At 41.6% G+C, this 22,625-nt stretch overlaps 5 protein-coding genes across 6 annotated transcripts; all 5 read left to right on the top strand.

Moving 5' to 3' along the window:
• The first annotated feature begins 1,450 nt into the window (after positions 1-1,450).
• On the top strand, positions 1,451-7,117 carry LOC119020152 (arrestin domain-containing protein 3-like). The gene is made up of 7 exons (XM_037099298.1): positions 1,451-2,608; positions 4,622-4,663; positions 4,804-4,864; positions 5,041-5,191; positions 5,292-5,388; positions 5,469-5,725; positions 6,004-7,117. The coding sequence occupies exons 1-7, from the start codon at positions 2,347-2,349 to the stop codon at positions 6,265-6,267; spliced, it is 1,134 nt and encodes a 377-aa protein (XP_036955193.1). The 5' UTR covers positions 1,451-2,346; the 3' UTR covers positions 6,268-7,117.
• Positions 7,118-7,489: 372 nt separating this feature from the next.
• Positions 7,490-10,486, top strand: LOC119018945 (arrestin domain-containing protein 3-like). The gene is made up of 6 exons (XM_037097039.1): positions 7,490-8,082; positions 8,197-8,257; positions 8,340-8,487; positions 8,574-8,670; positions 9,089-9,345; positions 9,558-10,486. The coding sequence occupies exons 1-6, from the start codon at positions 7,704-7,706 to the stop codon at positions 9,846-9,848; spliced, it is 1,233 nt and encodes a 410-aa protein (XP_036952934.1). The 5' UTR covers positions 7,490-7,703; the 3' UTR covers positions 9,849-10,486.
• A 1,071-nt stretch (positions 10,487-11,557) lies between these two features.
• Positions 11,558-14,940, top strand: LOC119019678 (arrestin domain-containing protein 3-like). The gene is made up of 6 exons (XM_037098473.1): positions 11,558-11,819; positions 11,935-11,995; positions 12,078-12,225; positions 12,335-12,431; positions 13,404-13,660; positions 14,128-14,940. The coding sequence occupies exons 1-6, from the start codon at positions 11,561-11,563 to the stop codon at positions 14,392-14,394; spliced, it is 1,089 nt and encodes a 362-aa protein (XP_036954368.1). The 5' UTR covers positions 11,558-11,560; the 3' UTR covers positions 14,395-14,940.
• A 121-nt stretch (positions 14,941-15,061) lies between these two features.
• Positions 15,062-16,653, top strand: LOC119019269 (arrestin domain-containing protein 3-like). Its single transcript, XM_037097713.1, has 3 exons — positions 15,062-15,149; positions 16,110-16,366; positions 16,561-16,653. Exons 1-3 carry the CDS (start codon positions 15,062-15,064, stop codon positions 16,651-16,653), a joined length of 438 nt encoding a protein of 145 aa, XP_036953608.1.
• Positions 16,654-18,129: 1,476 nt separating this feature from the next.
• Positions 18,130-21,972, top strand: LOC119019766 (arrestin domain-containing protein 3-like). 2 transcript variants are annotated; one of them, XM_037098618.1, is made up of 6 exons: positions 18,130-18,755; positions 18,853-18,913; positions 19,028-19,199; positions 19,302-19,389; positions 19,481-19,737; positions 21,252-21,972. In XM_037098618.1, exons 1-6 carry the CDS (start codon positions 18,497-18,499, stop codon positions 21,378-21,380), a joined length of 966 nt encoding a protein of 321 aa, XP_036954513.1. In that variant the 5' UTR covers positions 18,130-18,496; the 3' UTR covers positions 21,381-21,972. The 2 variants fall into 2 exon arrangements, with proteins under 2 accessions (XP_036954513.1, XP_036954514.1); XM_037098619.1 differs by lacking the exon at positions 21,252-21,972 and adding an exon at positions 20,365-20,427.
• Positions 21,973-22,625: the final 653 nt, after the last annotated feature.

Below are 22,625 nucleotides of genomic sequence, written 5' to 3'. Positions count from 1 at the left end.
GTTGAGGTGTACTCGTCATATACACAGATGAAACGGGGCCCCGTCACAGAGTCCACCACATAGCCCCGTAATGTTTCTGCTGCAGCTCAGAATAAACAAACCAAATAGTTAAATACCGGTGAAAAAAGGAGTATTTTGAACCAATATCGCAACAGTTGGCATGTATGCTGGTGAGTGTTTGGCATTTTTCACAGTTTCCTTTGGGGACAATGAGACAAGAGGGGTGCAACCAGATCCCACACACGGGGCCTTTAAACTAATCTAAACCTGTCAGGATTTAGAGCAGCGTTTTCCATTGTCAGTCATGCATGAAGCACAATACTAAGGCAGGAATCTCGTGCCAATATTCCACCTTGTCATCTGGCATAAAAGCGAGCCTTTGTTGCAGCGACAATGCAGAGTCTCTGCGTTAAAAGGGCTTTTTACTGACTTTTTAACCCCTTCGGACCCTGTGTCCATTAGAATGGAACTATTAAAAACATGAGTTACCAAAAATGTGTTTTTTTCCACTTTGTATTTATGTTGGAGAGGAGTCAGAATCAGTTTAAAAAACTTTTTTTCCCCAGTCAAAAAGGAGATGAGGTCAGGGGGCATCTGTTGTACAAAGAGAGTGTGGCAATGAATTGGTTTGTGGAGGTGGGACAGAGAGGCAAGAAGTCACATCAGCACATAATATCCTGTACTGTGCTGTCCGTACTACCATGTACCCAAACTCACCCAGGGTCTCCCAGTTGAAAAAAAACAAAACAAAACAAAACAAACCATGCTGAATATTCTCTTAAATTCGTGGGACCTTGTTAAATCCTACAACTATACTCCAGATACTTCTTAACTTACGTATATGAACTTATGAAGTCCGATCCTCTGGAATGGTTCTGGAGTGTCTATTCTAAGATTCACCAGTTGCTTTTTTTCCCCCTGAAATTTGTCCTGAACATCCAAGAGACCCTAAAGAAAACTTGGCAACATTCATCCATTGAAACACTTGTTGCTGAATGGTTACAGTAATCACATTAATAAGAGGAAGTCATTTTTTTTTATTTAACAGAACGAAGAATCAAGTCATTTTCAAACAACAGACTGACACTATAATCTCCACTAGTTTTTACTTTCTTGCAACCACATGCTTTGTTCTGTGTAGCATTAATGTAGTTCTGTCACATCTAGAAGTTTTCTGGTCCTGCATAAAAAAAGGCTTGCCATATATTTTGTTAAATGTAGCTTTTGAACTGAAAACACTTTCTGGGTTATTTTGAGAGTAGATTTTTCCGAAGACGGATTATTTAAATTTCCTATTTAAAATGAAAAAAAGGGTTGATATTCTTTGCACGTACATAAAAAAAATCATCAATGTTATTACTCCTTCATCGTTTATGATTTGTTTTAAATAAGCATTTAGCATAAGCATAACATTTTGGGGCATTTTCCAGCTGATCCAAGAAGAGCTTTAAATGGTTTATTCATTTTCTCAGCGCATAAAGGAACACCTTGTCCTTCAGTTTATTAGAGACATTGTTCATCAGCATGTTTTTGAGATTCAAGGTTTCTTTGGGGACAGGAGGGGTATGAAAAGGTGTAGTCTGAAAAGTAACTAAGTACAGCTGTCAGATAAATGTAGTGGAGTAAAAAGTAAATACCAGGAGTAGAAAGTTACATATAATGAACTTGTGTGAAGAACATGTGCCTCGAATCTACTTTGAAAACACTTTCTGAAAACAATGAAATGCCTGTTAAAAAAACAAAACAACAACAACAAAATCCAAGTATCACAATATGAGAGTGATGTAACTTGACAAGAGAGGAAACACATATCAGTAAGATGACTTTGCATTAATGTAAACAACAAGTGTACTCTGGAAAAAACTTTTGTAACTTTTTTGTGTAGCCCAAACCTGAAGGTACTCGAGTAAACGTGGATACTGAGTTACACACCTCCACTGAAAGTTACGTGGTTAACTTTTGAGAGCTCTGACAACGGGACAGGCCTGAGGGGGCTCGTGACACGTGAGCTGCGTGCACACGCAATAAATAACACGCCTCCCCGAGAGAGTGGATGAAGGAGGAAAAAAGGGCGGCGGTCCAGGCTGCGTCCCATTCCTCTCAAAACACATGTCCTCGTTCCTCCCGTGGTTTCCTCGCGTCTCTCCGCGAAGAGGGGTGGGGGAAACGTGGGTGCAATTTAAGATAAATAGGATACACCCTCTTTTCCCTCAACCCCGAGCCAAACATGCCGAGGCACTAAGAGGGTGTGGGCCAGTCTGGTGGTAGGCGGGTCTGCGTCCTCCCCTCTGAGATAATCACTCCAGGTCTTGTTTCCTACTGAGTTTTCCGCGTATCAACAGCAACATGCCGGGCACCGTCAAGAGCCTCAAAGTCACGTACAACCCGATCAATGAGAGCGACACGTTCACCAGCGGGGACAGCGTGTCGGGCCAGGTGACGCTGGAGGTGGCCAAGGACTGCGAGGTGGACTCCCTGCTGGTGAAGTTTAAGGGGAAGGCCAGCGTGCTGTGGTCGGAGAGGCACGGCCAAGTCACTGTCGTGTACTCGTCCAAGGATAAGTACTTCAGCATCAAGCACTACTTAATCCAAGACAAAAACCGCAAAGGTGAGTGGGTTCGCCCCAGAGCACAGTGTTGATAAACGACACGATGTTGGCGCTCTGGGTGTTCGGACGCGACTTGAGTGTGTTTGTAAACAAGGCATGGACTCCACGAAACAGATGAGGCGTGACGCGGAGGGTGAGATGCAGCACAGAGGTGACGATGGGTGATGACTCGTGTGTCAGATGTCCAGTGCATTTAAGTGCTCTGATAGTTGTTCACTGCACAAGCCGCTGCCAGCTTCCCCCCTGCAGCTTGGACTGATTTGTTGTGTGGTTGGGAGGGGGGGGAGGGGTCGTCTGTCTGCCTTCCTGCCCCTCACACACAGCAGCCCACACATGACTGACTGTGATGACACGGTGTTTGAATGCAGCCCTACGAGTGCGCTTACTCGAGTGCTTTATACCCAAGTACACATTTGAGGAACTTGTGGTTGAGTCGTCTTCTTCCTTTCGTCACTGCATCTCACAGGGCCACACTGTACTTGTTACTCCATGGCATGTGTCTGACAGCTTGAGTAGTCCACTAACAGTTGTTGTGAAAAAGTACCCAAAGGTCACACTTGAGAAAAAGTAAAGGTATGGAAAGTATTAGAGAATATGGTATTAGCTGTACTGAAGTATCAGAAGTACATTTCTGGCAGTGAAATCATTTAGTATCAGACATACTAGTAAAAGTGCCATTTTGCAGTAAATATATTCACATGTATGTGTGTATATACGAGGATCAGATCTGACATTAGCAGTTTTTTCAGTGTTTTTATAAAAGTGTGATTGCTGATGAATAAAAATTGATTTAAACACTTTCTACTTTTGGTTCTGATGCAGTTTTCAATGTAACTAGTATCTAAAATTATCAAGTAGATGTAGTGGAGTGGAAGTATAAAGTTTAAATCAGAAAATGGGAATACTCACATTAAGTACAAATACCTCAAGCTTGTGTTTGAGTAAATGTACTTTGGTTCCTTTATACCAGGTTTTTACATTCTAAACATATGAAGCGTTTATGAAATAAGATGTTTTGTCATAAATTAAGCTATCCAACAGTTTGAACAAGTGCCGCTGAAATGAGAAGTTGATTAATCAAATGGTCGTTTGACAGAAAATCTAATGGGAACTATTTCAATCATCATTTAAGACATTTTTCATGTGAAAACATTTCATGGTTCCAGCTTCTCGAATACAACAATTTGCTGCTTTTCCTTTAAAATAACTTCAATTATTTTAATGATCGAAGAGTCACAGTCACAGCTGTATTTTGCGCACAGATGTGGGTCACTTTTGCTGTGGGAGCATCTCTCAATAATTGTCAGTGGCATATTACAGCTTCAAGTCATTCAAAGTAAAGTCAGCATTTGAACTGCTTGTGAGTGTCAGCCGTCAAACATTCAGTATGTAGAGGCCATACAATCCACACAAACTGAGAGCAAGGCAGGGCCACGGGATCTCATTATGCAAGCCTTCCTGGGGTAAAGGTTACAGAGTAAGTTCATTTTCATTGATTTTATCAATGTTACCAACAATTGCAGCACTTTTAACACAGTATTCTGAATTTATTATGTCAGTATTTTTACTAGCAGAAACAAAATGATCTGAATATTTCTTCCACGGCTGCAGATGACCCAGACAAAGCCCCTCACAACCACAACCAACGTACCTTACTAAGATTTCAGTCACAATTACTTTTCATCTGGACACAAAATCATGCAAAACTCTGACATGATCTCAAACGAGCGGAGATGAAATGATCAGGCGGGAAATGTTCTGATGATTGATCAGTGTTTAAGTCGTTTTTCATGCAGGAGCGCCAACAGTATGTCTTTTCCCAGCCTCTCAGCTCTGAGGATTCCTTTCATTGCCTTGGCTGCTGTGATCGTAAACTGAACTCCGTCGGTGTGTTTGGACGTCATCTTGTGTTTATGGAACTCATATTTTCTGACGTTTTCTATAGTTCAATAGCTCAAGCAACCAATGCTAGTTGCAGTCAATTCCACACGTTGTTTTTTTTCTCTCCGGCAGATGACGACCGAGTGCTGCTGACAACCCAGAGCGAAGAGACATGTAAGTCTTTCACCGTTCTGTCTCTGCCTGCGGGAGGTCCTGACATTTCAAAGGGCTTGTTCACACTCGAAAAGTTCAAACGGCTGTGAAATAAACAGATGTTCAACCTAATAACCTTATAACTTCTTGTTGCCTTTCAGACAACAATGTTCTCCCTCCAGGTGTCCACATTTACCCATTCACCTTCCAGATCCCTTTCCAGTGAGTAATTGTTCTTTTGATGGACTCGGACAGTTTTTTCGGTTTTCAAACAGTGGAAATAGTACCTACGCATTAGAATAAAACATTAACATGCGTTTGCTTTCACGTGTGAACTTTGCATTAAAAAAAAAAAAAAAAAAATCCCATACATCTTTTCTCATGTGTTTGCGCTTTAGGGAGATGCCTTCCTCCTTCAAGGGCTCTGTTGGTAAAATTGTGTACTCGCTGGAAGCCAGGCTGAGCCGATCACTGAGGATTGACAAGACGGACACAGTGAAGCTCAACTTTGTGTCGAACGCAGACATGAGCGCCGACCCTCAGCTAATGGTATGTGCTGATACACATCTTCATACCTGGCATTCCAATAGGGGAAAAAAGAGGGGTGTGTGTGTTGGTAGCCCTCCTTCCATACCTTTAACTCTTTCAGGAACCGCAGCACGAGACTAAGGATAAGAAAATGAAGCATTTCAACTCAGGAACAGTAGCCATGGATGTGGATCTTGAAAAAACAGGTTTCCGTCAAGGTGAGTTTCCCTCCAGCTGATACTGACACTCATTTCTCTCATAGCAAGGCTCGTTTTGACATGGCCGGTCTGTTTTGCAGGAGAGGGAGTGAAGGTTGTAGCCTGCATTCAGAACAACTCGTCCCGTCCAATCAAGCCCAAGTACTGTTTGTACCGCAAGCATAGCTTCTTTGCACAAGGGAGGAGACGGCTCGATACTAAAGACCTCCTGAAAGAGGTGGGAGAGCCCATCCCTCCTTCTGCTAGTGAAAAAGTTACAAGAGTCATCACCATCCCACATGACATGGAGCCCTCCATCCTCAACTGCAGCATCCTCAAAGCAGAGTACAGAGTCAGGGTAAGCATCTGTATGACTGCAGGCCCTGTTTCTTATGTCACCCAACAAGTCAAGGGTTAGGGTTAGGAAGGGGGGACTTGTTTGATATCCGACAGCTGCACTTCGCAGATCCTGAAGGCTTGTAACCCATCCTTTTCCCATTGTCCATGGTGTTTTCCTAAGGGGTTCAGTTATGCTTTAAACACACGCACTGGATTTGTCAATGTGGTGTAATCATGCTGACATAAAGAAGAAAAAGCGTAACTCCAGCAATATAACGTCAACCATGTTTTCCACAGGTCTACCTCGATGTGAAATATGCCACAGACCCAGAGATCAAATTTAACATCATCATCTTGCCGGCCGCTCAGGTTGCTGCTGCTGCTGCTGCTCCGCCACCTGCTGCCTATGGCTTCGGATTCGCACCGTCAGGGAACACAAGTTCAGCTTGGGGCACCGTACCAGCAGCACCAGCAGCAGCACCCCAACCTTTGGACCCCCCACCTCCCTATGATGCATATGGAATGTACCCCACTATGACAGATTCTGGCAATAGAGTTTAGTAATTAGACTGAAGATACTTTGATATTTCTCACGATGCTAGTATGAGAAATAGCTTTTTTTTTTTTTACTATTTAGGGCTTTATGTAGGCTTTATTTTTATATGCTTTGTGGTTACAGCAACAGTATATTTATTGCTGCCATGTCATTTCATATGGTCCATTTTTGTCCAATAATCAAGCACTGTTATGTATTGGGACAGTGATGGTAAACTGTGTCGCGTCATTTCTGTAATAATCTCCGTTACGAATAGTGGTGAAGAAGGGATCCTTGCTGAATTTCAGATATCCGCGGCAGTATTTTTGCAGAGGGAAGAACAATGCGGTTACATCCGTGTGTCTAGTGAGAAGAAAAGAGTCGTAAATATTGTTGAAAACAGGCAGGATGTCATGAAAAAACAGCTGTCCTGTTTCAGATAGTTCCGTGGTACTTTCTGTATGATCTGCGCCACCGCGTTTCTACAGTAGCCAAGAAGGGACAAACCAAGCTCTGGAGGACAACCCTCTGTGTTTCCTGGCAGGGTGAGGGGAGGAGTATTTCGAAGCGCCCCTCCTGTGCTAGAGAATGGAATCCATGGATTACAATTTTAGTGGTTTTTTTTTATCATTACAATTGTTACACTTGATGCAGCTGTTTGTTGGTTTGGTTGTTTGCCATTTTAAAAGAGGATATTTTTTAACACTTGCAGAGGCGTGTTATCTTGCACTAACCACCAGCGTTACCTCAATCAACCAAGGTTATAAAATGTTTGCTTGAACTTCGGCCACCATTTTGTACCCCGACAACTAGTCACTGTTTAATTGATCTGTAGGCAGCCATGTTTTGAATAAATGCTTTTTATATCTTATTGAAGTACATGTGTTGCTGTTCCTTCAGTGCCTGGAGTTTGTTTTTTGTTTTTTTCTCTCCTTTAGAAGCACCTGCGTTCTTCTTTGAGTTTGATGATATAAAGACAGTCCTTGATCACCAGCACCTCTGACTATTCAGCCAAGATTGATTGATTTAGTAGAGATGAGTCATGCTGGTCAGAGCAGGTGAAACAACTTTCCTCTGGTCATTGCATCATTCACGTTCCCGTTTCAGAATAAAATTCCGTGATGTCAAACATCACCTGCGATTTTCCCACTGGATGCAGGTAAAGTGACACGATCGGAAAATATGTCATGTGACACATTGAGAAAGTGAAGCACGTGACGGCCATAAAACCAGGTTCAATTACAGGTAACACTGAGGTTGCTATCAGAGAGACTGCTATTCAGCTGCAATGTGATAACTTGCTTTGACTTTACCATCCAATTCATACTAAGACGCTGTTTTTAAACCCTCTACTGAACTGTGGTTAGTTCTAGGGGCTGGATTATTTTCCTTGTCTTTGTGTTTGCATGCGCTCCTCTCTCTCGTGACCTGTGGTTTGAAAAACAGGCTTGACAAGATTTGGATGCCTGAGTTTGGATATAAACAGTGTCGAAAAGCGTGCTTCGGCGTTGAAAAGGCTTTGAGCTTCCTCTTGGTTTCACAGGAGATTTTGATTTGCTCACTGTGTTTTTCTTTTTGGAGAATGACCATCAACAATTTCTCAATTGAATATGATGCTATCAACAGCAAGAACACCTTCACAAATGGAGATACCATCAGTGGAAGGGTCATCGTGGAGACTTCTAAGGAAACTAAGATCCAGTCGCTTATTTTCATAGCACAAGGACGAGCCCAGGTTCTCTGGCATGAACACTACGGGCAATATGCGCATTATGTGTACTGGGCTAATGAGAAATACTATGATGTGAAACATTATATGTTAAGAGAGGCAAGAGAAGATGGTAATGTATTCAATTGATTCGGTCATATCATACATCGAAGCTAATACAATGCCTTTGAACTAAAGAGCCATTATTGATAAACTGTTCAAGGATTAACGATTCGTTCTGTTCCAGGCACTGAAGTCATCGGGAAAGGAAGACATGTGTTTCCTTTTTCCTTCAAAATTCCTGACAGGTGACCATTCCTCACTTCATTGTTTTCTTTCGATTGATGCTTCGCTTCAGTCAAATTTATTTTCTGTTGTTGTACTTCACAGGAAAATCCCATCATCTTTCAAAGACAGTGTGGGCAGAGTTGTTCACAAGTTGAAGGCGGAGCTGAAACAGTCAATGAAGCTGACGATAAAGGCCAAAACTCACTTCACATTTGTGCCCAAAGCAGACATGGACATTCCTGGACTTATGGTAAGAAATCATTAATCTCATCATTTAGAACTGAAAGTCATCTAAGCAGAAAGGGCAATTATCTGACTGTGTTGATGTTCTTTTAGGAACCTCAGTATGGTTCCAAGGATAAATCTCTCTCGGTTTTTGGCTCTGGGAAGGTTTGGATGGATGTTCACACCAAGTGCATGGGATACAAGCAAGGTATTAATCTAGTATGGAAGAGTAAATCCTGCTCCTGAAGGCTTTCTACTATTGCATCACCTCTCACACACCTCCCTCATGTAATCCAACACTTTCCTCTTCCTTAACCTGTTTCCACCTATCTAAAAATAGTCTTTTGGTCGAGGAAATCTTGCCCCTGACGGCTTTTTTATTCACTGTCTTTACTTGTTGAGTGACTGGACAACATCCCTTATGTCATCAAGGGAATGTCCTAGCTGAAATGTCCAACTTCCGACTTGAAAGTTTTCCAGGTGCAAGATTTCAAAAGCGAACAAGAAGCTTGACTGACCATATCACAGTGGTGTCTCGTACACACTCAGCTTCAGTTCAGCCTCTTTGAAATACAAATGATTGGTTTGGGAAATTGACATGCTTGTTTTCCCCCTGCGTTTTCAAGGCAAGGATCTCCAAGTCAAAGTCGAGATCAGGAACCACTCGACTCGTCCAGTGAAGCCCAAATTCCTGCTGTATGAGAAGAAGAGTTACTTTGCCCAGGGTCATAGGAAAGTTTGCACAAATAAGATCCTTAAGGAGAAGATCGAGGCTATTGCACCTTCCAGCAATAAGACTGTGACCCAGGTGATCACCATCCCCAGGGAACTGCCTCCCTCCATCTTGAACTGCTCTATCTTCAAGTTGGAGTACAGGCTGAAGGTAAACTGCATTACATGATGGTCTTTTCTTCTGATTATATGCTTGATTATCTCTGTCTGACACATTCTTGCAGATGCAGAGTACAAATAAACTTAAATGCTAATGAATACTGATGAGCTCACCCAAATCAACCAGATAGAACCTACAGTAAACCAGAGTGGACATCAAACAACAACTTTTAACATTAACGTCAATAATGCGATTTTCCTCAGATACATCTGAATATAAAATGTGCTTCGAACCCAGAGATCAAGTTCCCGATAGTCGTCCTACCTGCCTTTGAGGTTCCTACTGAGAAACAACCACCTCCATCCGCTGGCTTTGGATTTGAGGCTTTCAGGAGCCCAGATCAAGCACTCGGGAGCATGGCATTACGACAACCACCGGCACCAGGACAACAACCTGTACCACGATTACAAGTAGCACCCCAACCTGTGGATCCACCACCTGCCTATGAAGCACACACAATGTACCCCTCCTATCCTGACTCTGGCAAATATTAGTATGCACTGTATATAAGCCACAAATTGTGCATCGCCCTCAAGATTCCTCATGTTAAGTTGAGAGAAGTGTCAAAACTGATGTAATAAAACCAAAGACATGTTCTTTTTCTATTCCATGCATTCTCCAAACTTCCCTCCTCAAAACCTGGTGCCTGTATTACCCACGATGCAACTCGACCAACAGTTGAAGCAGTTTGCCCCCTCTGGAGCCACAGAAGGGTTTATACAACTTGCCTCACATACTGTATGCAACAACGGCTCTCTGGACCTGTGAACAGCCTTTAATCTGTCATGTTTCACTTCCTGTATTGAGACTCAGCATTCTGGCATCACATCACAGCTGGAATAAATGAGGCTGAGATGAACTACTTACAAAGCAAACTATTATACAAATTGTATTTATTTAATGTCCACAGAAAAAATGCACAAGTTTTCTATTGTCTGTATAGTCGTCGTTGTTGTCGGGCAAATAATTATATACAGCTCTCACTGAGCCCTGAGTGTTAAATGTTACCTCATTATGAAATCAATACACAAATAAATTGTGCAGAATATGTGATTGTGCCTGTAATTGTGATTGTCCCAAAATAAGATTTTATTGTTCTTAATTGAATAAATCATTTTGTAGATGTTTTTAATTCATGGCATGATGTCCCTTTTTATTGTAAAGTATTAAAGTGGTGTTGCCAAGAGTTATCTGCCATCACCTCTCAGCCAATCACACACCCCCTGCCTCTACTAGAAACCTCATCAGCTGCTAGAGGTTGCCAGTTTGCTCCTGTTAACAAAATTTTGTGTGGTGTTATTGAAGAACAGCAAAATAATGGAGGTCAAACCGGTTTGTTCCTCGAAGAACTGGTTGTTCATTAAAGATAAATTCTCACTCACATTTTCCATTCACTGGTTACATGAATGTAATAGAACGCCTCTTTTTGATTTCCTCTATGTTTGTGTGAACAATGATTTAGAAAAAAAAGAGACAACTTTCTTTTAGTCATTGATATTATTTCCTTTCCCTCACTGTGAATATCCCTGGTCATTCATCTGTAACTTCCTCTGGACTAAAATCCCGTTATGTCAAACAATGTGTGCATTACACCGGGCGTGAATGGAAATGTGTTTGACATGATCGGAAAATGTGTCATGTGACGCACTGAGCGAGTGTCATAAACCCAGATTAAAATACACTGATGTACACTGTAGAATAAATGATAACCTTTCTTCTACAAGCTGGTTTCTGCTGATATACATTCATCCATCCATCCATCATCTGTACACATTATATGTACGCCGCTTAATCCTCTGCAGGGTCGCGGGGGGGCTGGAGCCTATCCCAGCTGACTTAGGGCGAAGTGATATACATTCACATTGTCAGAAATAGAATAAACACACATTTAACACAATACCGTGTGTAAGGGACCACACATACTTATAGATGATGTAATCACTGCGTTAGAAAACCCAACCCCAATCATGTGTTACAACTCTCAACACAGTAGTTGTGTTAACAGAAACACAAATGCATTGTCATTGTGTTGCATTTGTGCCTCTTGCCTGTGGTATGAAGAACGGGTTTGACAAGATTTTTGCTGCCTGACACCAGACACCAAACACTGCTGAGCGGCACAACGCTTTGACCATCTCGTTGGTTTCACAGGAGAATTTGATTTGCACACTGTGTTCTTTTTTTTTTTTTTTTTATTCTGCGGAGAATGACCATCAACAATTTCTCAATCGAATATGATGCTATCAACAGCAAGAACACCTTCACAAATGGAGATACCATGAATGGAAGAGTCATCGTGGAGACTTCCAAGGAAGTTAAGATCCAGTCGCTTGTTTTCAGAGCGCAAGGAAAAGCTCGCGTTTGCTGGACTGAACATTACGGGCAACATCAGACCCATGTGTACTGGGCTGATGAGAAATATTATGACGTGAAACACCATATCTTGAGAGAGGCAAGACAAGATGGTAACATACTGATTCATTCATTGATATGTGATACATTGAAGATAATCCAACGACTTCGGGATAATGAGCCAATTTTGATCAAATGTTTTAAGATGTATGATTCATTCTGTTCCAGGCACTGAAGTCATCGGGAAAGGAAGACACGTGTTTCCTTTTTCCTTCAAAATTCCTGACAGGTGCCCATTCTTCACTTAATCTTTTTCTTTAAATTGATGCTTTACTTCAGTGAAATTCATTTTCTATCATTGTACTTCACAGGAAAATCCCATCATCTTTCAAAGGCTGTGAGGGCAAAATTGTTCATAAGGTAAAGGCGGAGCTGAAACAGTCAATGAAGCTGACGAAAAAGGCCAAAACTCACTTCACATTTGTATCCACAGCAGACATGGACATTCCTGGACTTATGGTAAGAAGTCAATAATCTTTATAAAAATGCAAACATTTAATAATGAATGTAGTCTAAGCAGAAGAGGCAACTATCTATGTTCGTTAAATGTGGGGACGTGTGCTTTTAGGAACCTCAGTATGGTTCCAAGGATAAATCTCTCTCAGTTTTTGGCTCTGGAAGTGTTTCAATGGATGTTCACACCACTCGGATGGGATACAAGCAAGGTAATTATCTAGTATGGAAGAGGAAATCCTGCTCCTGAAGGCTTTCTACTATTGCATCACCCCTTTACACACCTCCCTCATGGCATCCAACACTTTCCTCTTCCTTCATCTGTTTCCACCTATCTAAAAATAGGGAACTTCTGACCCACTGAGTGCTTGTAGAAAATGTTTTTTGTGAGTTATACCAGAGATGAAACTCTGGACTGACAAAGTGATATTGTAGCTACAGTTGTTCATTCTGCAACAGGTGAAATATTTTTCTTCTTTTGTGAGTACTTAACTTAATTCAAGGCAACAGGGAACTTAACCCCAAGGCACAGAAGGTGTAAGAAGTGGGGGAGGGTCAGTCCAGGTCCAACACCACATTTTTGACTTGGCGCTCAAAAGACTTCAGAACTTTGCATTAGTGCTCCAGTAAAAGGCTTATTCAGTCTTGCTTCCTACATTAGAAAAAAAAAATATTGTCTGCAATAAGACCAGTCCTATCAAATCAGGATCTTACTAAAGTTGCTACTGCCCTGGTTTCCTCCTGTTTAGACCACTGCAGCACCCTCTATATATCAGAGTTCACTACATCTCCTGCTGCTGGTACAAAATGCAGCAGCCAGATTCAATATTCATACGATGAGATCTGAACATATCGCTTCAGTTTTGGCCTCACTTCACTGGCTACCATTTAGATTTAGAATTTACAATTGCATTACTTTAAAAGCTCCTCGCGGTCTGGTATTTAACCACCTCACAAAATCTCCTAGTTCCATATGTGACAGGTCGTAATCTCAAGCCCTCAAATATGGTTGAATATGAGAACGACAGAGGAGAAGTGTGGTTGAGGTGTGGTCCTGCTCCTGTAACTAACAGTTTCAACAAAAGTCTTATCTCGCTGAGCACAAACTGTGCGTCAAAAACCTCCTCCCACAAAATCATAATCAGCGTCAACTGCTGACTGGGTTTCTTTTCTCTGCTTTACAGGCGAGGATCTCAAAGTCATGGTTGAAATCAACAACCGCTCAAGTCGTTCGGTGAAGCCCAAATTCGTACTGTACGAGAAGAGGAGCTTCTTCGCCCAGGGTCGCAGGAGACTTCACACCAATGAGATCCTTAAGGAGAAGGGTGAGGCCCTCGAATCCTCCAACAAGGAGACTGTGACCAAGGTGATCACCATCCCCAGGGAACTGCCTCCCTCCATCATGAACTGCTCCATCATTAAGCTGGAGTACAGGCTGAAGGTAAACTGCACTACATTATGGTCATCTCTGAGACACTCCTCTGATTTTATGCTTTATCATTAGCCTGTGGGGCTTTTCTCCTCGTACTTTTAGTTGTAGGTTTTATTTCTCAGTTACTGGTGACACAAAACTAAAATACTGATATTATTAACTATATAAAGAACTACGCCGATGATGTAAAATATGATAAAGAGGCAAAGGAAGTATTTTCCTCAGTTACAGTGAAATTTCTGAAACTACAGTAACTAAAGAATCCTTTCAAAAATAGGCCGAGGACAACTAGACATAATTAAGACAATGAGCAGTTCTGAACTCACCAAAGTGAAGGGAGAGAAAACCTACAGTAAGCCGGTGGGGACCTCTAGTGACCAAATGAACAAATAGCAAGTAAGAGATGTAAGAATGCACCAATCCACTGACCTAAACGCCAAAATCTGACAATATAACATCTTGATTGTTTTCCACAGGTCTACCTCGATGTTAAATATGCTTCAGACCCAGTGATCAAAATCCCTGTTGTCATCCTGCCCTCCTCCAAGGCTCCTGAAGTGAAACAACCACCTCCCTCTGCTGGCTTTGGATTTGAAGCTTTTGGGAGCCCAAATCAAGCAGCCTGGGGCGGGGCACCCCAACAGCAGCCAGCACCCCGACCTATTGATCCCCCACCCGCCTATGGAGCATATGCAGCATACCCCTCTTACCCTGATTTTGACAAATATCATGATGCACTGTAAATAGGCCACAGATTTAACAGTGCCCTCAAGATTCCTCATGTTAAGTTGAGAGAAGTGTCAAAATCGATGCAATAAAACCAAAGACATCTTCTTTTTCTATTCCACACATTTTCCAAACTTCCCTCCTCAAAACCTGGTGCCTGTATTACCCACGATGCAACTCGACCAACAGTTGAAGCAGTTTGCCCCCTCTGGAGCCACAGAAGAGTTTATACAACTTGCCTCACATACTGTATGCAACAACAGCTCTCTGGACCTGTGAACAGCCTTTAATCTGTCATGTTTCACTTCCTGTATTGAGACTCAGCATTCTGGCATCACATCACAGCTGGAATAAATGAGGCTGAGATGAACTACTTACAAAGCAAACTATTATACAAATTGTATTTATTTAATGTCCACAGAAAAAATGCACATCCAGTTTTCTATTGTCTGTATAGTCGTCGTTGTTGTCGAGCAAATAATTATATACAGCTCTCACTGAGCCCTAAAGTGTTAAATGTTACCTCATTATGAAATCAATACACAAATAAATTGTGCAGAATATGTGATTGTGCCTGTAATTGTGAATGTCCCAAAATAAGATTTTATTGTTCTTAATTGAATAAATCATTTTGTAGATGTTTTTAATTCATGGCATGATGTCCCTTTTTATTGTAAAGTATTAATGTGGTGTTGCCAAGAGTTATCTGCCATCACCTCTCAGCCAATCACATACCCCCTGCCTCTACTAGAAACCTCATCAGCTGCTAGAGGTTGCCAGTTTGCTCCTGTTAACAAAATTTTGTGTGGTGTTATTGAAGAACAGCAAAATAATGGAGGTCAAACCGGTTTGTTCCTCGAATAAATGGTTGTTCATTAAAGTTAACTTCTCACTCACATTTTCCATTCACTGGTTACATGAATGTAATATAAAGCTTGTTTTTGATTTTCTCTACGTTTGTGTGAACAGTGATTTAGGAAAAAAAGAGACAACTTTCTTTTAGTTATTGATATTATTTCCTTTCCCTTGCTGTGAATACTCCTGGTCATTCATCTGTAACTTCCTCTGGACTAAAATCCCGTTATGTCAAACATTACGTGTATTACACAATCTGACAATATAATATCTTCATTGTTTTCCACAGGTCTGGAAGAGGAAATCCTGCTCCTGAAGGCTTTCTACTATTGCATCACCCCTAACACACCTCCCTCATGGCATCCAACACTTTCTTCTTCCTTAACCTGTTTCCATCGCAAAATAGGGAACTTCTGATCCACTGAGTGCTATGTAGAAATTGTTTTTTTGAGTTATAGCAGAGATGAAACTCTGGACTGACTCTCCAACTGCTGAAATATTTCTCTTCTTTTGTGCTCTCTGAACTTAATTCAAGGCAACAGGGAACTAGACCCTAAGGCAGGGGAGAGTCGGTCTAGGTTCAACACCACATTTTTGCCTTGGTGCTCAAGTAAAGAGAGTAAGAGTATTTCAGTCTTGCTTCCTACATGTGAAAATAGTTTATTTGTCTAAAATAAGAGGAAATAACAGGAAAAACAAACATTAGCCACAGTCCTGTGTTTCAGGAGCTATGGAAATACCTTTTTCAACACGCTGAAGAACATGATTCTGTCACTGTGGTCGTTTGTCAGTCTAGTGTGCGTCATACAAAATCCTCCTATCATACAATCATAATCAGCGTCAACTGCTGACTGGGTTCCTTTTCTCTGCTTTACAGGCGAGGATCTCAAAGTCACGGTTGAAATCAACAACCGCTCAAGTCGTTCGGTGAAGCCCAAATTCGTACTGTACGAGAAGAGGAGCTTCTTCGCCCAGGGTCGCAGGAGACTTCACACCACTGAGATCCTTAAGGAGAAGGGTGAGGCCCTCGAATCCTCCAACAAGGAGACTGTGACCAAGGTGATCACCATCCCCAGGGAACTGCCTCCCTCCATCATGAACTGCTCCATCATTAAGCTGGAGTACAGGCTGAAGGTAAACTGCACTACATTATGGTCATCTCTGAGACACTCCTCTGATTTTATGCTTGATTATTATTAGAGGTGGTACTGACGGGGAGCCTGTGGGGCTTTTCTCCTTGTAGTATTTACCTCATTTACTGTAAAATTACTGAAACTACAGTAACTAAAGAAACCTTTCAAAAATAACATCTTCAATGTTTTCCACAGGTCTACCTCGATCAAAATCCCTGTTGTCATCCTGCCCTCCTCCAAGGCTCTTGGTGTGAAACAACCACCTCCTTCTGCTGGCTTTGGATTTGAAGCTTTTGGGAGCCCAAATCAAGCACCCTGGGGTGGGCACAGTTGAAATAGTATTCAATTTGGACCAAGTAGGACCAGATACAACTTGAAAGAGCGCTGATAAAGAGCGGGCTACAGAGGTCTGCAGGGCATGGCAGAAAGAAATATGAGGACGAGTCGTCGTCGTCACCATTATAAATAATAATGAGTAACTCACCTCTCAGCCAATCACAGGGCCCCTGCCTCAACAACTGCCTCCAAGTCTGTGAGCTCCTGTCAGCAAGAGCAGCAACAATGTAAAATGTCACTGTAGGTTGAGCAACCAAAGGGTGCTGCTTTAAATAAACAGTACAAATACATAAAGTAATTATAAGTCTTCTTTTATTTTGCTTGGCAAGGCTACAGGCTACCTTCTTGGTGGGCTAACTATCCTTCTTGGTTGTGGAATTGTTTTTCAGCATTTAGTTTATGAGCCGGGGTTAATGGAACGAGCTTAGTAACTTCCACAGTAATGGTTCAGTTGTCGAACAATGAGTGGAAATGTTTCACTGAACTCACAATGCTGCCTCATCATTCATGTTTTTAAAGGTTACTCATGCTTCTGTAAAGTACATTTATTTACTCTCAGACATCTTCAAATGATGCCTCAGTTTACTCAGTGCTCTGTCTTTATTTTTCCTCCAGCTTCTCTTCCATTTTTCTTTCCTCCTGACTGACTGACTCTTCTGTTGTCAGGTTTAGTCAGCTGGAGCCAGGAGTTTTTCTTAAGCGCAGATAATCCAGCAGTCTACCTCGGAGGGCTCATCTGAACTGAAATGTAAAATGAGAAAAAAATCCAAGCATTCACACACTTACCTTCTTTGTAAACCCCCATTTTATTGACTAAACACCTGAAGTCAAACACAGTGTGATACGCCAAACAGCACGTATCGGCTGTCTTGAATCTGTCCTAATTTTCATGTTTCAGCAGTTGACTCAAATGGATGTTGACATTCACTTTGCATCCTGTGTATCTCAGTGGTATGCAAATTGTTTTGAGTGCCTGTATAATGCATGTTAATCATGCCTTAGTTGTCACCTGAGCGCCCCACACTCACCTTCCCTCATCAGCTCTGCAGTAGTGGAATACACCCGTCCATTTCCACTCAAACACCAGCAGCCGGTACATTGTACTTACGTCTTAGCGTCCTAGCCTTTTGCTCTGCCTGCCCAACCTGACCTGCATGAATCCCCCACCTGCTCCTTTGGCTTCTGCATTTCGGCCTGACCCATTTCCAGATTTGTTTCCCTGTTTTTTAATCCCCCCTCCTGGCTTTGACTTTCTCCTGGTTTTTTTTTGAACAAGTGAAAGGGAAATGTGAACGTGAACACCCAACTTGCTTGTCTCCGAGTCGTGCATCTAGATTCTACCGATCCTTTACGATATGAAATAGATAAAATGTGTTTCTCCAACAAAGTTAAAGCTGTTTTATGGGTTTGCTATGTTAGGTGGACATATTTCCTCATTATGCTGATGAAAACCTTTGCCAACTGGTGACAACTGTGAGTTTGCATAGAACACAGCGTTATAGTCTGTTGTCTAAGTGCATGCATGCATAATGTCAGTCTCAATTTATTTGGCCCAATCTAGCCTGCGAGGCTGGCTGGCTAGAGTTACCTCTGTGAAAGTGACACCTTTAGCCCTTGATCACGTGACCCTGTTCAACACAGATGCAGGTTCTGGTGACGACCCATGCTGCAGTACGAACGCCTGCCAAACAAAAGACCAGCGTGGATCAAGTCAGACCTGCCCTGCCTGGAAGGAGATCATCCTCTCGCCTTCACTCCACGGCCTTTGGGAAAGGTTATTTGATATCGTCTTATCATGACTGTCAAGCATTTCTCATTGGATTACAACAAGCTGAACGAGCGAGGCACCTTCTCTCCCGGGGACACCCTCTCGGGGAGGGTGACAGTGGTGACCAGCAAGGAAACCAAGGCGCAGTGTTTTTCGGTCAAAGCCAAAGGAAAAGCGAAGGTGACGTGGCATGAACAACAAGGACAAGCCACGAGGGTCCACAGTGAAAAGAAGAAATACTTTTATTTTGAACATATCATTCTGCAGGATAAAAACAAAGGCGATGGTTTGTATTGTTGCTCTCTTGTGCCAGTAGAGAGGAAGTAACATAGTTTGAAGCTGTGATAAATGTATATGTTACAAAAAACATTTACTTTTAATAGGCTCAGAAATCATCGGTCCCGGGAGAAATGTCTATCCATTCACCTTTGTGATTCCAAATATGTAAGTGAGCTGATGTAACCTAATTCCTGGAATGTTTACATTGATCATAAGTGCTTCCAGTCAGCTAGTAAGATCAAATAATCTCCCTCATATATTTGGATTATTTCTCTACAGAGACATGCCTTCATCTTATGTCGGGAGGTGGGGCAAAATTACATATAGTCTGCGAGCTAAACTGACTCAGTCTATTTGGCTCGTCCACAAAACCAAAATCGAGTTCCCTTTTCTGACCAAGTCTGAGTTCCCCTTCGCCTCCAAATCAGAAATGATCATCATTGGACTGAAGGTATGGAATTTATTTTCATTCAGCTTGTTCCCAGTCAGATTTGTATCAGCCTAGCTCGGTCAACAGTATCAAACATCAACATCATCGACCTTTATTTTGTAGGAGCAGCAATGTGTGACCAGGATCTCATTTTATGGCTCCGATAAGATTACAATGAATGTAACCTCGGAGCAAATGGGAGTAAAGCAAGGTGAACACATTACACAGAGAACACATTTTTCTGAACGGCCTTGACAGAAATATTAATGATGAATGTTTTTTTTTCTCCTGAATGTAAATAGGTGAGGCGTTGGGGGTCTCTGTTGAAGTACTCAATGAGTCAGCGCGCACAGTAACCCCCAATTTCTACCTGTGTGAGAAGCAGACCTTTGCGGCTCAATCGAAGAGGATAGTGCACACTGATGACACACTGTTTGGGAGCGGAGACTCTGTTCCGGCTCAGACCAGTCGGACTATAACCAAAGTTCTGAGCATCCCCCCGCAGCTTCCCCCGACCTTCTTCAACTGCTGCATGATGAAGCTCGAGTACAGACTCAAGGTATTCACATAGTTGTCACAAACAAAGTATAGTGGCATTGGTTCACAGTCAACACTGCTTCTCAACCAGCTCCAGTCAGTCTTGATCATATTGACTGGAATATATACTGACCCCAGAGGTAGCTATACTTTTTGTCATATCGCACAGGTGCTTCATTCTGCCATTCCAATTTACCATGACTTAACTCAATCAGTTTTTCTGTAATGACTTCATATCACAGTTTTATGCTTTTGTGTTCTGTGAAAGTTTACAAAACATATAAATATAACAAAAGCTCCCAATTTTGCATCTTCACTTTAGCAAATAAGTGGATCTTCTTACTGGGTTCAGGTTTGAACCAGTAAGCCTCTCTGGGCCCTCCAAAGACCCAGGGCCTTGGACAACTGACCCAGTGTTCCCCTGCCATCAGCGGTCCTGCAAGAATCACAGGACCGCTGATGGCAGTTAGTGGCGGTCAGTGTGTGTCCTTGACATTACTTAAAGAGTGGTACATGAGCTTTTACACACTAATGTTGATTGCAGCAATATGTATTAAAGAAAACTATTGTATTTTTTATTTCACACAATGTGCAAATTAACTTTAAATTTCCTAAAATAATAGTAATCTGTTGTTGTTGTTTTTTTCAGATGTCATTAATGACACAGCTAATAATGTTCTGAGAAGAAATAAGTCAATATTTTTTAATACCCATCATTAATAAATGGTAAATGTATAGTTAAATTTAGTTAGCTAAAAGTTAACTTATAACACTCAATGATACATGCATGCAAATATCTTTAAAATGGTCTTTTACTCAAGTGCTACTTGTGTGGGTGACTTTCACTGTTACCAAAGTAATATACTTACACATCTGAGAGCTTTTTACAAAACTGTGTGTACAGACTAAAAATTCCTATAGTGGAGATGAAATGAAGAAGTAAGGTAAGGTATAAGGTAAGTACCCCAAACTGTTCTCTTAAATGCAGTAGTTGTGTAAATGTACCTCTCCAAAAAAAAATCACAATTTACAAACTGTCCATGACTTGCTTGCTGAAAAATACGCTTAGATACAGCTGCACAAACACATCTACCTTCAGTCAGTATAGCAGACATGATGGCAACAGTGCCGCACTGTGGCTGTATGAGGGTGGAGAGAAGGGAGGAGGAGGAGAAGAAGGAGGAGGAGGAGGAGGAGGGGTTCAAGGGGACAGCCCTCATGGCTTGTCTGCACACTGGTGAGCATGTAGAAGAAGGTGTCAGATTACAGCCCAACCTGTTCTGACCAACTATCAGCTCAGAAAGGTTTGGGGTCCGTGTGTCTTCAGTAAACACCGGTGTAGAACCACAGTGAGAGGAAATCACCAGCCCCAGTGGAAAGTGGGGGGGAAGATGTTTGGTCATATCAACATTGTCATGCTTTGCTTTAATTAATAGTAGAATTCATATAAACTTAAGTAAGACAAATATGTATCACACAAACAGAGTATGCGTGAGCTTGAAACAGTATCAGACATTGTGTTTCTCTGGTGTACAGGTCACTCTTGACGTCCCACTGGCAAGAGGCGCAGAGATCAAACTCCCTCTGGTCATCCTGCTGGGGTCTCCAAAACCACATCAACAGAAACCAAAGAGATCGATCTGGTTTAGAAAGCTTCCTGGATAAAACAAATTAAATAAATAATAAAAAAAAATAAGTATGCTGCTGAATGATTTGAAAAAACAAAACAAAAAACAAAACTACCTCAAGTGCTTGAAAATGTGTTCACTGTGTGTTCTTTTTGTCCACTAGATGGAGATGTGTGTCACTGAGTCTGCTAGTAAGAGTTGATTCATGTGAGTGACTCAGAGTCTTTGTTCAAGTAAAATAAGTTGGGGCTAAAATGCACATCTGACAACTTTTTTTGTATCTTCCACTCTGTATGTTTTAACAAGCATATCTGTACCTTTGTCTCCTATTGTTTGCCACTTTAGTCTGAATGGGTCTTAGGGGATTATTGATCATTGATGACCAACCCATAATATCTGTATTTGAAATCCTGTGACTGAGACTGTCTCTCTGGTGCATTTGTGAACAGCTCATGCAAATTATACTGATTAAGTGTAATAGTCTTTGTATTACATTATTGTTACATGATGTTCAGTTAACTTTGCACAGAGGCCACTAGAAATAGGAATACTTTTTGCTTTTATACTTTGAGTACATTTCAGAGCCTGTATAGTAACAGCACAGTCAACTAGTTGAATCAGTACTTCTACTTTTACCCACAGGTATCTGTACTTCTGCTTGAGTAAAGGACGTGTGTACTTTTCTCACCTCTGAAAATACAGGCGGAACTATCAACTTGATGTACTTAAAAAATACAAAATAAAAGTAAAATAAACTCCTTGAAACTAACTGACATTCTTCTATGACATTATCAGATTGTTAATAACGATGCATCAGAGAGGCGGAGCCGGTTTTAACTACTTCATACGCAGTGTGGTAGTTTAGTTGAGCGAGGCAGGAAAGACAGGTCGGCTACACAAATCTGTTTTCATTTCCGTAAACTATTAGGGAGTTATGGATTGTTCAGCCTCGTACAGTCAGTTAAACAGAACCATGTGAAACGTTTATGGGATAAAAGTCTCTTTGGTGGAGCTGCTAACAACTCATGGACATGTGAATCACAACGAGAGGCCACAGGCCAAAGCACTTCAAAGTCACTGGCTATGCTTTAGCCATACATTATATTGTGTTTTTCATTTAAAGTCTTGTTCTGACAAGTGGCATCAGTGATGGACTGTAAATAAGTACATTTGAGGGTACTGTACTGCAGCGCAGTTTTGAGGTACTTGCACTTTACTTGAGTATTTCCCTTCTCTGCTCTTTTATACTTCCACTCCACTACAATTTGGAGACAATTATTTT

The sequence above is a fragment of the Acanthopagrus latus genome, chromosome 5 (genome assembly GCF_904848185.1).
Source record: "Acanthopagrus latus isolate v.2019 chromosome 5, fAcaLat1.1, whole genome shotgun sequence".
Lineage (NCBI taxonomy): Eukaryota > Metazoa > Chordata > Actinopteri > Spariformes > Sparidae > Acanthopagrus > Acanthopagrus latus.
The sequence above is the reverse complement of the archived record's forward strand: the minus strand, read 5'-3'. Positions and strand labels throughout refer to the sequence as shown.

What these genes read in the sequence shown, in the direction of transcription:
- LOC119019766 (XM_037098618.1), top strand. Translation starts at nt 18,497, where the DNA reads ATGACTGTCAAGCATTTCTCATTGGATTACAACAAGCTGAACGAGCGA. An exon ending in TGATCATCATTGGACTGAAG is followed by an intron (nt 19,200 to 19,301) that starts GTATGGAATTTA and finishes TTTATTTTGTAG; the next exon opens with GAGCAGCAATGTGTGACCAG. An exon ending in GCAAATGGGAGTAAAGCAAG is followed by an intron (nt 19,390 to 19,480) that starts GTGAACACATTA and finishes GAATGTAAATAG; the next exon opens with GTGAGGCGTTGGGGGTCTCT.
- LOC119018945 (XM_037097039.1), top strand. Translation starts at nt 7,704, where the DNA reads ATGCCTGAGTTTGGATATAAACAGTGTCGAAAAGCGTGCTTCGGCGTT. An exon ending in AAGAGAGGCAAGAGAAGATG is followed by an intron (nt 8,083 to 8,196) that starts GTAATGTATTCA and finishes GTTCTGTTCCAG; the next exon opens with GCACTGAAGTCATCGGGAAA. An exon ending in AGTTGGAGTACAGGCTGAAG is followed by an intron (nt 9,346 to 9,557) that starts GTAAACTGCATT and finishes GATTTTCCTCAG; the next exon opens with ATACATCTGAATATAAAATG.
- LOC119019678 (XM_037098473.1), top strand. Translation starts at nt 11,561, where the DNA reads ATGACCATCAACAATTTCTCAATCGAATATGATGCTATCAACAGCAAG. An exon ending in TGGACATTCCTGGACTTATG is followed by an intron (nt 12,226 to 12,334) that starts GTAAGAAGTCAA and finishes GTGTGCTTTTAG; the next exon opens with GAACCTCAGTATGGTTCCAA. An exon ending in AGCTGGAGTACAGGCTGAAG is followed by an intron (nt 13,661 to 14,127) that starts GTAAACTGCACT and finishes TGTTTTCCACAG; the next exon opens with GTCTACCTCGATGTTAAATA.
- LOC119020152 (XM_037099298.1), top strand. Translation starts at nt 2,347, where the DNA reads ATGCCGGGCACCGTCAAGAGCCTCAAAGTCACGTACAACCCGATCAAT. An exon ending in AACCCAGAGCGAAGAGACAT is followed by an intron (nt 4,664 to 4,803) that starts GTAAGTCTTTCA and finishes GTTGCCTTTCAG; the next exon opens with ACAACAATGTTCTCCCTCCA. An exon ending in ACCTTCCAGATCCCTTTCCA is followed by an intron (nt 4,865 to 5,040) that starts GTGAGTAATTGT and finishes TTTGCGCTTTAG; the next exon opens with GGAGATGCCTTCCTCCTTCA.
- LOC119019269 (XM_037097713.1), top strand. Translation starts at nt 15,062, where the DNA reads ATGTGGTGTTGCCAAGAGTTATCTGCCATCACCTCTCAGCCAATCACA. An exon ending in AACCTCATCAGCTGCTAGAG is followed by an intron (nt 15,150 to 16,109) that starts GTTGCCAGTTTG and finishes TCTGCTTTACAG; the next exon opens with GCGAGGATCTCAAAGTCACG. An exon ending in AGCTGGAGTACAGGCTGAAG is followed by an intron (nt 16,367 to 16,560) that starts GTAAACTGCACT and finishes TGTTTTCCACAG; the next exon opens with GTCTACCTCGATCAAAATCC.